The sequence below is a fragment of the Muntiacus reevesi genome, chromosome 8, assembly GCF_963930625.1.
Source record: "Muntiacus reevesi chromosome 8, mMunRee1.1, whole genome shotgun sequence".
Lineage (NCBI taxonomy): Eukaryota > Metazoa > Chordata > Mammalia > Artiodactyla > Cervidae > Muntiacus > Muntiacus reevesi.
The window spans coordinates 19,794,038-19,811,010 of record NC_089256.1 but is presented as its reverse complement, the minus strand read 5'-3'; the positions used below and the strand labels follow the sequence as shown (position 1 = coordinate 19,811,010).

At 46.9% G+C, this 16,973-nt stretch overlaps 1 protein-coding gene across 1 annotated transcript in view; it reads right to left on the bottom strand.

Moving 5' to 3' along the window:
• PCP4 (Purkinje cell protein 4) overlaps positions 1-2,531 on the bottom strand; it is a 64,391-nt gene extending 61,860 nt beyond the window's left edge. Inside the window, exon 1 of the mRNA XM_065943715.1 lies at positions 2,447-2,531. Coding sequence (XP_065799787.1) covers positions 2,447-2,455 — 9 coding nt within the window. The 5' untranslated portion in view covers positions 2,456-2,531. The remainder of the gene's footprint in view (positions 1-2,446) is intronic.
• Between the last annotated feature and the right edge of the window lie 14,442 nt (positions 2,532-16,973).

The following is a 16,973-nucleotide window of genomic DNA, read 5'->3' as shown; positions in this document are numbered from 1 at the left end:
AGGTCAAGGTGTGAGACGCTGTGGGATTTTATCAACATTAAAGGAAGGAGGCAGAGTTCTTGGACCAGCCCGGCAAGGCATCTGACGGATGCTGGGGGGCAGGGCCGTGGCTGCAGAACTGCCCTAATTACAGGTTCAGCAGAAATGAGGTTGTGATCCTAATGATGGGTGAGCTCTGGGATACTTGCTGTCTCCCTGAGGACCCACAGTTAAGTGAACACCACCAAGCTGAGGCATTCTAGAAAGCTCCAGATGCTGAGCAAGGAGACCCTGCTGAAGATGGGGTGACAGCCAGAGGGGAGAACCAGAGGAAAGTTCCCCACTCCTGAAGAGTCCCCTTTAGCCAGCCTGATCGAACACAGGGAGGACCGTGGCTGCACAGGTTTCCAAGCCCTTCTACATGAACCTATTAAGTTGTATATAAAAACCCCACTCCACACAGTTGTTCCTGCTATTCGCAAGCAAGATGAGCTGGTGCAGAGAAGCTTCTGGAATCTCCGTTGAGTCTGCAGAAAGCCCCTCATGTGAGCATTCAGGACCAGAAGGCCCAGCTTCCTGGCCTCGTCCCCCACCCTCACCCCCACCCTCCACCTCTTTCTCCTTCTCTGGCACCCATCGTTCACATGGACCAGGAAACTCCGTGTGCCGTCTGGACATCAAGACCCACCCAAGTCCTGACTCTACCCTTCAGGAGCTGGTAGCTTTGAGCCAACTGATCTTGACCTGTGCCTCAGTCTCCTCATCCATCAGTTGGGAATCATAACAGCACCCACTTATTCCCAGATGGCACTAGTGGTGAAGGACCCCCATGCCAATGAGGGAGACATAAGACCTTCAGTCGGGAAAATCCCCTGGAGGGGAGCACGGCAACCCACTCCAGAATTCTTGCCTGGAGAATCTCATGGACAGAGGAGCCTGGAAGGCTGCAGTCCATAGTGTCACGCAGAGTCAGACACGACTGAAGCAACTTAGCACGTCCATGGTATTTCTTTTCTAATTCACGGGGTTGTAAGGGAGTTCAAATAAGACAACTAGCTCCCCGCTTGGTTCTAAGGATGCTGGGCAAACAGGAGCTGCCATGCGGTCACCATTGTTGCTACTGGAATAACCCTGCCTTCCCCTCTTCCACTCATACTTGCCCTCTTCCTTGCCCTTGGCTCCATCCCAAACCCAATTCCTAAATCTCATAACGCTTTGCCTGCTCCGTCTTCCTGTCATGCTTATATCAAAAGTCACCCATCAGGGAAATGAAACCAGGAAAGAGGCATTTTATTGTTGAAGTTGCTAATTTTACTGTATATGTATACATATATGTATGTATATATATGTAAGTCATTCAGTTATGTCCGATTCTTTGTGACCCCATAGACTGTAGCCCACCAGGCTCCTCTGTCCATGGGATTTTCCAGGCAAGAAATACTGGAGTGGGTTGCCATTCCCTTCTCCGGGGATCTTTCCAACCCAGGGATCAAACCCAGGTCTCCTGCATTGCAGACAATCCTTTATATCAAAAGTCACCCATTAAACATATGAAAGCAGGAAAGAGGCATTTTATTTTTGAAGTTGCTAACTTTACTGTAGATTTCCAAAAAAGGTTCACCCGTCTGTTAAAAAAAGAAGACAGACAAAATAAAAGATCTAAAAAGTAACGATTTAAGTGCCAACCTAAAGGAAATGAAAGTGGATTTGTCTTGGTTACCAAGTGCAAATTAGAAGGTGATGCTATACAATACCAAATCTGCCTTTTTAGAAAGACAGAGAATACAATCTTTTTAAAAATACAGTGAACATTCAGTTTGCCCCCCAACAAACTCTCCTCTGCGTAAACAGATGCAGCGCAGTGACTTTCAGTTGAAAACTGTAGCCCCTCTTCCCCCAGGGTCTCTCCCATGTTAGACCCACACACCCATACACACAGATTTTTCGTGGTTCATTGGACTTGCATTTCTCTCCTGGTTTTACTCTGATTAACTGCAGATGTAGTTTGTACAGGCAAGGCTTCCACAGGACCAAGCAATGCAAACCTTCCCTTGCTTCTCTTCCGAGGCTGACTTTCACCAGATGGCCAGCCTGCTCACATTCTGAAAGGTACCCATCGAGGAAGACATGTAAAGACCCACACACCGCAAGAGGACAAATCTTTGCAAGAGACTAAAAGCACTCACTCAGCCTTCTCTCCTGAGGTCTAAATCCCAAAGCACTTTCCAACTCACGATTCAATCAGAAGCAAACAATGAATCCCTTTCATTTTGAATTTGTAAAAGTTGCAACTTAACCAATTTTTGCACTTGCCATGCAAACCCAGATAGGAACAGAGTCAGTCTTCCAGGTAAATAGCTCCAGGGTCGACGTGCTCTCACCACTCGGAAAACCTTCACATTTTCTGAGTGTAACTTTGCCCCATCTCACTCCCAGGTTTCCCTCCCAGAGTGGAAGCCCCACTCACCTCACTCATGATGCTGTAACAACGGGCAGCTCCGTATCCCCACCGGCCACACAGAGAGCACTGCTCAGGGGTCGCTGCTCCCCGTTCTGGCTTTTCTCTTAAAAAGGGCTGCCGGGTGGCATCATGCTTCCTCTGAGCCAATGAGATTCATTCACCTGTCTGAACGCCTGGCAGATATCTGAGAGCTCCCAGGGCCACCTAGTGGAGCAAAGGAGAAAGGCAGGCTGGGTCAGGGCTCCAAGCCCCGCCAAGGAGGGAAAGAAAGGACAGATGACAAGATAGTCGAAGTAGGAAGCACAGAGATCATCACAGATTTGTCACTGTTCATAATTCCAAGGGGTACAGGATTTAGATATGTGGAAAATGCACTTTCAATGTCAGCGAGCAGAAGATTTGTTTTTGGAAGGAAGAGCAGTTCTGAAAATCTTGATGCCAGTCACCCAACAACCCCCAGGTTTGCTTGGGAGGCGCCTGCGCTTTGTAGCACAATCTCAGCTTTCAGAGTTACATTTTCTGTTCCTCCTTCTCCAACCCCAAATCTGCCAGCCTGCCTGTGCCCCAGGTACTTATCTCTGGCAGGAGGAAGTGAGCAGTTAGGGTCAAGGACTTGGAGAGTCACACTGTGACTCCTCAGAGGAGAGCATCCCCCTCTCCCCAGCTATGCCTGTGGGTGTGATAGCCTCACCAGTGCTGGAGAAGACTTGGCTTTGACCCTGGAATCTGCCCATCCAGCCTGACAGTGAAGATCCTTTTGCCCAGGTCTGGACTGCTAAGCTGAAGCTCCAATACTTTGGCCACCTGATGCAAAGAGCTGACTCATTGGAAAAGACCCTGATGCTGGGAAAGATTGAAGACAGGAGGATAAGGGGACAACAGAGGATGAGATGGTTGGGTGGCATCACCGACTCAATGGACATGAGTTTGAGCAAACTTCGGGAGATAGTGAAGGACAGGAAAGCCTGGTGTGCTGCAGGCCATGGGGTCACAAAGAGTCGGACATGACTGAGCAACTGAACTGAACTGAACTGCTAAGATCCTGAGCAGCATCCGTGTGGGCCCTTGACTTTGACAAGGCAGATGTTACAGAAGGGAATGCAGCCAATCCTCAGACCTGAGATACATGCGGCTGCCTGTCTCCTTGGTCCATCACTAGTCAGGACACCTGCCTGCCACTTGCTGGCTTCAACTGGGTCCAGATTCAAGTAGGAGCCTCAGCGTGCTAACAAGAATGCCTTATGGCAAATACTTCAAAGAATAAGAGTAACTCCTCACATGCAAAGGACCCACCAGAGCTGCAAGCATATCCAAGTGATGGCTACCAAACAGCTGGTGTAGACAAATAAATGAGAACCTGGGTACCACAGTATGATCCTCAGATGCTCCATGGGCTTCACCTGTCACCCAGAGCAAAGACATTCCATCCACAGTTGCTCATGGAATTGATGCTAATCAGAGCCCTGTCTCTGACTCTCTTCCATTGGTTTCTATCCAGCCATCACCTCAGCAACCTCTCCACATCCCCTCCACAGTCCCTCCCTCTTTCACCTGACACCCCAGAGGGCTTTCATACCACCTCTATGCCCTCCTTCTCCAGACTTTCTGTTCCCAGCAGGCACCCCATCCTCTCCACCCCAACAATCATGTAAACCCTAATCCTCTCCAAGTTCTTCCCCTATCATCCTTACTCACTGCCTGGGGATGACCCATAGTGACTGCTTGGGGGTGAGGTCCCCCCAAATCTGCCCCATAGCAGAGACCTGAAATGCAGATACCCTAGGGGGACCTAGGAATAGTTGGGTGACCTACTGTTTGAATCCCCACCAGCTGGATCCACAGAAGCTACTTTCTGAGTTTGGAGAAGGAAGTAAAAAGTGGTAACTGCAGGGTAGGTACAAGATTTAAGGAGGCACTCACTCTCAGGTTTCTGCAAATGCCAGCGCTGCACTTGCTCAAACCTGAAAGCTGGTGCCCCCTTAAATTGTGTGCCCTGGGCATCAGGATTGGGCCACTTTGGTCCTGGCCCTGCTGGCAGCTCCCCAGTTCCCAAGAAGAGGGTTGATGAGCTTCATATCAAAGAATAAAAGTGAGGTAAATGGAGAAAACAGAACCCCTCTGGGTTCCATCTAAGAAGAGGCTTGTACATGGTTTTTGCAGAGAGTTGGAGCCAGAATGCACATTTCAAGATGAAAACAGAATAGATAAATACAATGAGCAGTGTGAGTGCTGGATGGAAACTTCAGAACCATCAAGCTCAAGCTGCCCAAGGAGGCTGACACAGAAGCCCTGGGTCTGAGCCCTCATCTGAGCCCTGTGAACACCAGTGAGCAGGACTATGAAAAAGAAAGAAGCAGGAGTCTTTTCTAAGGCTTGTGAACCCACCTTCTTCATTTAAGGTCACTTTACGTGGGAATTGTGTCTATAAAAAGTCCCCTTTCAGTGGGAAAATTGGTACATTCATTATAATAATTCCTATTTCACAGAGCAAGATAAATGGATTTAATATATAAATTAAGCACATACATACATATCCTAACCACACGAAGCATTTTTCAAGTTCTCAAAGCGTGTGCCTGCCAGTCCATCCTGACAGCATACTCCTCAAAATTCTGTCCCCAATTTCACACATGGGAGAACCCAAGCAGGTTGCTTTTAGGACTCCCCAAGGGCTTAGGAAGGGGAGTTGGGAAGAGGAAGGTCAAGGTCAAGAACCAGGTCCGCAGTGCTGCCCACTGATGCACTGCAGACTGGAGGAGGGAGGGCAGGGCTCCGTCCTCCCCTTGAGGTGCAGAACCACACCCTCTGCAGGGACGCCTCAGTGGGTGGGAATTCTGAGCACCCGGTGCCTGGAGGGGAGGGGAGCTCCCCCAGTGGCAGTCTTGGCGGGTCCCGTGGTTTGCAGGCTGTGTTCAGACAGAGGGGACAAGAGAAGGGCCACGGAGAACCAGCCTGTGTTCTGCTGCCCTGACTAGTGCAGACACACGTACAGAAGCGCAAGAGCTTGGGGTTGGAGAAGCAGTGAGTACGTCGCTGCTGCAGCTTCCAAGAAGAGGGGCTAGGATTTGTGGTGCCCCGACTGTGGGCTGTGGCTTTACTGAGTAGAACCTACAACTGTTAGGGACAAACCAGAGAGGGGATTACAGTGTTGGAGAAGACTCTTGAGAGTCCCTTGGACTGCAAGGAGATCCAACCAGTCCATCCTAAAGGAGATCAGTCCTGGGTGTTCATCGGAAGGACTGATGTTGAAGCTGAAACTCCAATACTCTGGCCACCTGATGCAAAGAGCTGACTCATTGGAAAAGACCCTGATGCTGGGAAAGATTGAGGGCGGAAGGAGAAGAGGACAACAGAGGATGAGATGGTTGGATGGCATCACTGATTCAATGGACATGAGTTTGGGTAAACTCCGGGAATTGGTGATGGACAGGGAGGTCCGGCATGCTGCAGTTCATGGGGTCACAGAGAGTCAGATATGACTGAGTGACTGAACTGAACTGAACTGAAAGAGAGGATGAATGATGTTAAAGGCTGAATTGTATCCCCCCAAAATTCATGGCTCCCCAGGTGGCACAGTGGTAAAGAATCCACCTGTCAATGAAGGAGATGTAAGAAATGTGGTTTTGATCCCTGGGTCAGGAAGATCCCCTGGCAGAAGAAATGGCAACCCACTCCAGTATTCTTGCCTGGAGAATCCCATGGACAGAGGAGCCTGGCGGGTTACATTCCATGGGGTCACAAAGAGTCGGACACGACTTAGTAATTAAGCAAAGACACAAAATTCATATATTAAGATCCTAACCTCTTGTACTTCTGAATGTGACTATACTTGGAGATAGGGTCTTGAAAGAGGTAACTAAGGCAAATTGAGACCATATGGGTGGGCTCAAGTCCAACAGGACTGGCGCCTTATAGGAAGAGGAAATTTAGACCCGGTCCCATTTCAGAGAGGAGGACACAGGGAGAAGATGTCCTCATTTCATGAGGACACAGGGAGAAGATGGCTATCTACAAGCCAAGGAGAGAGGCCTCAGGAGACACAAGCCCTGCCCACACCTTGATCTCAGACTGCCAGGCTCCATAACTGAGAGAAAACAACTTTCTATTGGTTAAGCCTCCCACCCGGCGGTATGTTGTTATGATGACTCAACCAAGTACATGGATGACCTAGCAAGCACTTGGGGAAGACTCTCCAGGAATGGCTAGAAGAACCTTATGGGGAATTTCATTGTGTGGACATGGCACACAACTTAACACTATTCATTTCCCCAGGGCTGGAGAAGGAAATGGCAACCCGCTCCAGTATTCTTGCCTGGAGAATGCAGTGGACAAAGAAACCTGGCAGGATACAGTCCATGGGGTCGCAAAAGTCAGACACCACTTGGCGACTAAACCACCACCACCACCACCACCATTTCCCCAGGGCATCTTTAGTAAAATAGTTATCTCTTGTTAATGAGTTGTGAGGTTGTGTCTGTTTAAGAAGACACAAGGCAGATGCTGAATGTGGCCACAGAGGGAAAATTAAGCCATCCGTGAGAAGTCAGTGCCCACGAGTGACACAGGACACATCTGAGGGTGCACCCCATACCTCTCCATCATGCTCACTGGCCAGCTCCATGAGCACCCTGGCACTGAGTGCTCCTCCATCACGTCCCTAGATGGGCTCTTGGACCACAACTCCCAGCCAGCCGCATCTATGCTCTTGGGGCTGTGGCACCCCAATACAACCAGCCATAAGACCATGGATGGCAAAGGCTCCATGACCCTTGACTTGGACTTCCCAAGGACAAGGGTAATAGATGATAAATGTATGGTCTTGGACGATAAAAAAAGACTGAGTACTAAAGAACTGATGCTTTCAAATTGTAGTGCTAGAGAAGACTCTTGAGAGCCCCTCAGACTGCAAGTAGATCAAACCAGTCAATCCTAAAGGAAATCAACCCTGAATATTCATTGGAAAGACTGATGCGGAAGCTAAAGCTCCAATACTTTGGCCACCTGATGTGAAAAGCCGACTCATCGGAACAGACCCTGATGCTAGGAAAGGCTGAAGGCAGCAGAAGGGGGCAACAGAGGATGCAATGGTTGGGTGGCATCACCAACTCAATGGATATGAGTTTGAGCAAATTCAGGGAGATAGTGAAGGACAGGGAAGCCTGGCATGCTGCAGTCCATGGGGTTACAAAGAGTCGGACATGACTGAGTGACTGAACATCAATAATGTGGTTCTGATGAGCAGTCAAGTTTGAGAATCACTGCTTGAAGCAGTGAGAGGACACACACACACACACATCACTCACTCCTTCCCGACTTCTCAGGCTCACTCTTACAACCTGCCTCTACTTCTCCTATCCCCTGTTAGGATGTGCATAGTCATTGCTGACTCTTGCATGTATTAATAACAATCTTATTTAAATAGCTTCAACACATCCTTATCCAATGACTCTCCTTAGGTCAACCAAACACCATCTTACATGGTAGATGGATCCAGGAAACAGAAGCTTAGAACTTTAATCCTTGACATGAGCAATTGTTTGCCTTACGACCTTGGCCAAGCCTCCACATTCCTCAGCGTCTCATTTCCTGCACTAGTAATATAGAAATATTAAAACCTCACATCTGCCAACTTAAGCAAAAATATATACACTAAATATATTGAGCAGGGAAATAAATTTTGAAAGAACTTCAAGAGAATTAGATCTACAGCTTCATATATTAGATCTGGAGGAATTCTTCAGCCTTGCTGAATTAAAATACAGACATGTGGTTCTGCAATTTATGAAAAAATATATAATATGGACAGATTATTTTCATTTTCTTAGAAGCATGGGCCTGCCTGAAGGTGCAGAGTTGGGCCAGGCAATCTTTCAAATCTTCCTTTGGGCTTATTTATAGGGAGAATATATATTGATGACCTAAGGCTTTTCATCAGACTTTCATACCCAATGCATCATGGGCATACAATGGCAGGAGGTGTGACGACTTTAAGAAAATCTATCTCCTCTTTCATTTCTCCTCCTTCGCTTCTCTGCCTCTTCATCCTTCATGGCTTTTGGTGACTGCCATCTGCAGTCACAGCTCTGTCCTAATCCCTAACCATGGAAGGTTTCAGGACAGACAGAAAATGTGCCACTCTGATGGAGCGATTCACCAGCCCAACAACAGTGACTGGTTTGCCACCTTCCTTCTGCCTTTACTGCTCCCCAACCACAAGCCAACTATGGTCCCTTGGTGACTAGAGGTCCCAAACCCAGAGTCTGAGCATCTCCACCTTAATGGGAGGCCCCAGGGCGCTCCAGTCTTCGATCGCCCACCTTGTTTCCTGCTGCCTTCAATTTTATTAACAATCCCTCCTACAGAGTCCACCTATCTCCAACCTCTAGATGTCACATGGTCCAGAGCCAGGAGGTTATCCTGGTTGTATCTCAGTCAGTTCTGTCGCTCAATCTTGTCCAACTCTTTATGACCCCATGGACTGCAGCACGCCAGGCTTCCCTGTCTATCACCAACTCCCAGAACTTGCTCAAACTCATGTCCATTGAGTCGGCGATGCTATCCAACTGTTTCATCCTCTCTCATCCCCTTCTCCTCTTGCCTTTGATCTGTTGTATTTACAAGTGCGGAAATGCAACCTTATTCGACAAACCTCTCCTGGAAGCATTTCTTAATCGTGATGCTTCATTCATGTGTGTGTTGCTTGCAAAAATTTAGTCTCTCCTTGAATTTTTGTGGTTGTTATTTAGTCCTAAGTCATGTCCAGTTCTTTTACAGCCCCACGGACCATAGCCCACCAGGCTCCTCTGTCCATGAGATTTCCCAGGCAAGAATACTAGAGTGGGTTTCCATTTCCTTCTCCAGGGGATCTTTCCAACCCAGGGATCAAACCTGGGTCTCCCACATTGTAGGTAGATTCTTTACTGTCTGAGCCATCAAGGAAGCCCATAATTGGCTATGCTCCAATATAAATAAGAAGTTTAATTAAAAAAATAAAATAGATAACCAACAAGGACTTACTATAAACAAATATAAATAAATAAATTGCTGGCATGACTAATCTGTTGTAAACCTTCATGACCTGTGTTTTATTGCCTTTTTAAAGAAAAAAAATAGATTAATGGAAATATCTGGTCATGGTCTTCCAGTGTTTTAGCAAATGTCACACGGCTGCCATGCTGGCCTTGCAGGTTTGTTGTCTGTGCTTTGTCTTCCCTCCCACCCACCCTGTGTCTCTCAGTCTCACTTGAAATAACGTGAGTTTACTTATCCAAACTTCCACCCTGCCTGACCCTTGATGAGGTCACTCTTTCCTTACAAAGGCTCCCTGAGAAGGAGAAAAGGGAGATTCTAGAGGAATGGGATTGGTACGCATTGAGTCCTTCGGCCATGGTTCCATGGACCTCTGTCATCTCATCTTCTAGTTTCAATTGCCGCAATCTCACCTGCAGCCACTAGTATTCTCAAGGTCTAAGTCACTCCTGCTTACAGAAGAAAAGGTCATCTTACAACCTGCAGTCCCTTTTCGCCCAATTAAATGTGCGAGTCAGCACCTAGGGTGAGGCCTCCTGGAAAGCTCCCAGAGCGGGTGTGCCACCCCCCACAGCTCACTCTTTGTTGGAAAGGTCAGTAGGTATTTATGTTCAAAGAGCCCTTTCTCTAAGGCCGACAGTGACAACTTTCTCGGAGTTGTGCTTTGTTCAGCCCTTAATTAGTTCCCCTGTCTTTCCTTCCTCCACAGGTGAGCTCCCCCAGTTCCCTCTCCAGACACTGTCCTCGAAATTTCACATCAGTGGTTCTGCAGAGCCAGCCCACTTGTCTGGTGTTACAGTCTAAATTGTGCTCCCCACCCACCTCTTCCTCCCACCGCATATTTCGGAGGTGGGGCATTTAATGAGATGATGAAGGCAAAATGAAGTCATATAGATGGACCCTGGCCCAATGAGGCTGGTGTCCTTATGAAGAGGAGATCAGGACACAGACACATCCAGAGGGACAACCACGTGCCGGCATGGGGAGGAGACGGCCATCTCCACGCCAAGGAGAGAGGTCCCTGGAGGCACTGAGCCTGCAGGCACTTTGACCTTGGACTTCTAGCCTCTAGACTGTGAGACGATAAATGTCTACTGTTTAAGCCACCCTCTGCATGGTCCTCTATCATGAAAGCCCAGGCAGACTTGGACCACGGCAGAGGCTCTCTCTGTGGAAGATGCTCGGGTGGCTGCCATCAGAACACTGCCCTCCCAGTACTGAAGTCTTATTCCCCAGCTTCTGAGTGTCAATGATGGTGATGAACCCAGCCTTGCCCTCAGTCCCCTGGGAGCCTGCCCTCAGCCCAAGGGAGCTGCCTCACCCAAAGACACAGTGCTGTTCTAATGACACCTCCACAACCAACAAAGGCCTGGATCCCTTGCCCAATTCGGGACAATTCTCCAGGGTCCTCCATCCCAGCTCTGAAACTTCCTGTGAGTCTGCTGGAGTCACAGCCCACATCCTCCTCCCCAGTCCTACCCTGGCCTTCGCTCTGTGGACCCAAAATAGTGCACAACCTAAAAACTGAGAATTACGTTTTACATGGCAAGCAAAGCTGAGCATTTAAGCCTGGGACACAGCATCTCAGATAGCTCTGAGAGACTGCTCTGAAGAGGTAACGGGGGAAACCAGGATAATAGGAGTTTTTGCTACAAAGACCAGGTAGTCAGAACATCAAAAGATGACTGCTCAGTAAAGATAACACCTCAGGTCGATAACTTTAGCACTCTTGTATATATGGGAACATGCAAGAGTGTAGGTTCATGGAGATCACTCCTTTCATGTGCACCTTAAATATCTAGGGGGATTCCCAGGTGGCTCAGATGGTTAAAAAAAAAAAAATCCACCTGTAATGCAGGAGACCCAGATTTGATCCCTGGGTCCGGAAAATCCCCTGGAGAAAGGAATGGCAACCCACTCCAATATTCTTGCCAGGAAAATTCAATGAACAGAGGAGCCTGGTGGGCTACAGCCCAGGGGGTTGCAAAGAGTCAGACATGAAGGAGTAACTAACACTTTTTGCTTTTCACTTTGAATATCTAGAGCCAGCATCTTGCTTTTCTCCATCTTGAATCCCCTCAGGGTGCACAGTCAGGGTGACTGCCAGGGGTGAGGGCTTGGCAACCGGTTTATCTTCATCCTGAGTCCCCTCAGGGCTCACCGATGGCGTGGCTGTAGGAGCTGGTGACTGCAGCATCCTCTGCTTAGCAATGTGGCAGGGGAAACATCAGTCACAATTTCCACATGGCTGTGGTAACAGGACACCTGTCATATCCCATCACCCTGTGAGGACTCTAACCTCCACCTCAGAGTCTGCTTACAGGTACAGCCTGACTCACAAGTGCTGGGGGCAGTGGGAGAAAGCAGACTCACCTGGGGCTGGGAGCTGGCCCAGTCGGAAATCTGTGTGCTGAGTGTCCAAAATATGATAACATGCCTAGATTCACTGGGGTCGGGGAAATGTCTGTCAGGGATGAGAAGTTAGGAGGATTTGTGAATACTACATGATCAGCCCATGGTCACGAGGGTACCTGGGAGACATCCTCATGAGTCACACGGGATGAAATGGGTCTTGCATCTCACACAGTGTCTCCATGAGAAACCCCAAGTGATCCAGAAATTAAATACCAGGGAATAGGTCACTTCATTGTTGCTACTCAGCCACAATATAGCTTTCAATTCCCTGTATTCAGACCATTCAACTACTTGCCCTTGAGAAAATGAATAATTTATGTGGTAGTAAAATTTTTAAATTTGATCATGGTTTTTCTTCTTGAGTGTATAAAATTGTGGACCCCACTGTCTCAGCCCCTCAAAACTCAATAGAGTACATTCCTTTTACCAGGGTTGTGCTGGTCCAGCCAACAAAATAAAGATATTGGGTGGGTGGGTGTGTCTGTCTGTCTGTCTGTCTGTCTGTCTGTCTGTCTGAAGGGTACGGGCTGGAGAAAAGGGAAGACAGAAAGTGCACAATCATAACATATTCCCAGAGGTACCACCTAAACTGAACACAATTTAAATGGGCCATGGAAGAATTATATATGGTGCCCGCTCACTGGGCCTAATGTATATGTCAATAGATGACAGGTAATTGTGCTAAAATCTTTCAAAATGAACACAAAAATGATATTCACACTTGACCTCTGCAAAACCTTCCTGCCGTTTTAATCATTTCAAGACTGTGAAACATTAGCATTAAAAATGATAAGTTCACTCCATTTAATATAAGCACTTGCTTTAAATAATTCCAAATACTGAATCACACCAAAGAACTTAATACTGATACAGCAAAAATTAGAAAAAAAAAAATCTCAGTCAGTTAAATTCAGTGAAATAAAGTCTTTAGAAAAATTTAATTCTCTCGTTAAGCAGCTGCAGGAGTGGGGGTAATGTTTCCACCAGAGTGGCCACAGGGTCACTAAGCTCATAAATGAGATATTCTGACTGAGGCAAAATTGTGGAGAAGGAAGCTTAAAAAATGCATGAATGCCATCATATACTTGGATCTCAGAAGGCAAGGTCATCTTCATTACGTAAAGAAATTAACCAGAATAAAAGGTTTCATTCATCCGATGAAAAATAGCTTTTGCAAACAGGTGCCTACAAAGCAAAACTATTTTTTGATTTATTTATCTTTTAATTGAAGGAAAATTGCTTTACAGGCAGCCAGGTAGAGAAAGGAGGCGATTCTGGACATTGGTCTAACGAGGAAAAGTTGCAGCTTCTGAGACACTGGATTGTCCTGTTATTCGTGGAGGATCCTTACAGATGAGAACTGGGCTGAGCTAAGGGGTTGCCCAGGAGGGATTTCATGGGCATTAGCACTGGCTGCCTGAGAGCTGACCCAAAGAACACTCCCCAGGAATGCATCTTCAGTTACTAACCATTGTGTCCATCCAGGGCATGGGTCAGTGGTTATCATTGGAGCCAGGCAGGAGCTAGGGTCACTCGCATAGAGAAATCAAGAAAACTAAAGCGCATTTCCGGAGCTGACACATCTCTGATACATCCCCCAGAGAGATAAAGGGACCATTTCATCCCCACTCACACAGCTGCCTGACACCCCCATCCCTGATTTACCCTGGGCCAGGGTGGGAGTGGCAGCTTGTTCCAGGAAGCAGGTAATAAATGACCAGCTCTCCTACACACAATCTCATTCACTTCTCACCACATCCTCACTAGGTAAGTAGCATCCAAGAATAGAAAGGTGAGGCTTGCCACCGCTGAGTACAGCCCACTGAACAGAGCCAGCGGGTGTTGGTTCAATGCGGGGCAGTCCTCTACAAAGCCTCAGGTCATCACTGTGGGACTCTGCCTTGGCTCAGGGGCCTCGGCAGCCAGCCTGCTCATCTTCAGAGTCTGTGTGCATTGCCCTTGTCCTCATCTGCTTGCTTTTCAGACTTAAGCCCCACAAATCCAAAGGGACAGCATCAGCATGAAAACCAGAAGTCAAGCAATGGACGCCTGTGTTTCTGCTCTATGGTTACATGCTGATGACCTCTCAGTATCACAGAGAGGTCAGATTGACAAGGTTTCAGCTGCCAGATGTCTTATTTTCATTTCCAAAGCACATTCACCTGCTTGATGACATTTAATCCCACTTCGATCTAGGCATAATTAACCCATTTTAAATACAAAAAAAAAAAAACAACCTCATAAGGTTCAGAGAATTGAAGTGACCCATCTATCTTGGTTCCCTATTGTTTCCTACATGTTGCTGCCATGGTGAGGTTTGGGATCATGATTGAAGTAGATTCAGACATGAATATCCCACATCAAGACCTGGAGTGAAGCCAGGCCCTCTGCAGGAGCTGGGCTCAGTCCCAAAACACCGGAAGTTATCTGAAATCCTGACAATTCACCTTGAAAGTCAACTCCAGAAAAAAAGCTCCAGAAAATTCTCATATCTCAAAGAATTTCCCCCAGTGACTGATGAGCTGAGAATCTCTTTCCCATTATGTAACAGGTACAATCCATTTTTAAAAATAAATTAAGTATATTATTTTTCATAATGATGGGATCTAATACTTATAATTATGAAAAGAAAAGAAGCATCGTGTAGATGTCTTTTGCTGTCATCATTCCTTTCAGTGTCTGAGGATAGAACTCTTTCACATATAATGCTGAAAGTATTATTTCCAAGCAGTTTAGTGGCTTTTATGAAGATAAAACCTTGAAGATAATTAAGCTGGATTCTTAAGAGGTAACAATCGAAATACAAGGAAAAGAGGTGCTCTCAGTGCCCACAATAAAATCAATGAGATGAAAAACACCCACAGATCATAGTCACTTGATGTGGAAAATATTCATGCTCTTACTTTGAATTGTTGTCCAATTATAATTATGCTTGTCCATTTTGTTAAAATTAGCCACTTGACAAATAGGTGAATACTGGATCTATTTCCAGACAAATACCAAGACTAATTTCAAAGAAGGATTTCAAGGGGAAAAAATGAGCTTCTTGGCTGCTGAAGGCCCATGTGGATGGAAGACGACCACTGCAAGCCCAGGTTCATGTGCAGTGGTCCCAGCTGCATGTGGTCTCTGTCTGTACATGTGTTCAGCTTTCCCAGAATCAGTCTGTCTAGGTGTCCACCCCTGGATGAACTAACTATGCCTAGGATGCAGTCACATACCAGAATCATGTTCCCCAGGAGCCCACCCTGGGCCTGACAGGACCAGCACAACCTAAGGGGGTGCTCAGACAGCTCATCAGCTATGCACAGAAAGAAACACTCCCTTTGAAGACTCAGAATGATTGGGTTCTATTGCCAAAGAAACCTAGGGTTTACCCCAGCCCATGTTCCTATGGAGGAAGCAACTGGCCCTTGGAACAGAATGACTGATGTGGGTCAGGACCACCCCACTCCTTATAGGATGCTTAGCACCCCTGGCCCATCCAGTAAATGCCAAAGGGACACCTCCCCCATCACTGTGACTCTGAAATTTTGTTTTAAATGCCTTCTCAGAGGACAACACTGCATGCTATTGAAAAGCACTGAATTTTAGTCCAAACTTCTTGAAACACCCGATATGGTCCCCAAGCCCCAGAATAAGGTGCAGAATACTGCAAGCTATTTAGCATAAGACAGCAGTCTCTGCCAGCCTGCTGGTTCTGCAAGATTAAGCAAATACACTCACCTCCCTGAACCTTGGTTCCTCATCATCCAAAAAATCAATTTAATGATACCTCCCTGTAGACTTATTGTGAGAATTAAGTGCAATTAAGTATTAGATTAAACCATGGGAAATGTCTAGTTTTGTAGGTCAATTTCAGTTGTTGTTTAGTTGCTAAATCACGACCGAATCTTTTGCCACTCCATGGGCTATAGCCTGCTGGGCTTCTCTGTCCTTGGGGTTTCCCAGGAAAGAATACTAGAGTGTGTTGCTGTTTCCTACTCCAGGGGATCTTCCCGACCCAGGGATCAAACCCATATCTCCTGCTTTGGCAAGTGGAGTTGGATATCTGCAATTTCATAGGGTTCAGGCCAACATCCCAGAGTTTTAGTACCATGCTTGGCACCTTACAAGAGCTCGATAAATGATACATAGAAATCCTACAAGGATGCAAATTAATCTTGGATTGTGCCAAATACAATTAAAAAGTTACTTCTAGGTAAGGACTTTGTGCCCCATCCCCCAACCTTGGACAGAATACAACCCATGAAGCTATAAACAGTGGTGGGAAGAAAGTGCCCTTTGGGGAAATTGTAGTTAAATGCCATCTGTGACAGCTCATGACACTCAGAAGAGCGACAAGGAGGCAGCATCCCAGCGGAGCCATAGAGCGTGGTGGCCAGCTGCCCTCCGTTTATGGAAGATACTGGAGGAAGCTATTATCTGTGGTGACTCAGCAGTCAGCCCCAGCAAGACAAAATAAAGCCTTCTCCCCTCCAGAATCAGACAAGCGGGGCTGGGATTGTAGCCGAAGGGACTGGATCGGGAGATGATCTTCATTTTTAATTGTCTCAGCCTTACCTTTCACATCAGTTTGCATAAAAGAAATAACTATTTTCTCAAGCTCCCCAAGTCCCTAATCACTTGCATACAAATGCCACCTTATGGCCCTCCAACTAACCGGCAGGTCAGGAAAACCCGAGAGCATAAATTGCCTGTGTACAGCGAGAGAATGTTTCTTGGCACTTTCCACTGGCAGTTAACTTTTAATTAAAAGGTAAAAAAGACATTAATTATCGGTTAACAAATTTCAATCTCTATTCAGACAAGGGAATTAATGTGTTTAAAAAAGGCCTCAATAATTATTTCTTGCCTTTTAGAAAAGGGTGATGATAAAGTATATCTCTGCCTCCACTTTTTCCTTCTGGCTTCAGGAAACCTGGGTGCCAGGGCAGCCGTTCCCAGCTCCTGGTGGAGGGCTGGAGATTTAAAGACCCCACTGTGGTGACCCGCTAGCTCAGGCCGTAAATCATGAGGCTCTTAAGAGCCACATTGTAGAAAACTTCAGGAGGAAGGGCACCACTCCCCGGCCCAGCAGAAAGGGAAG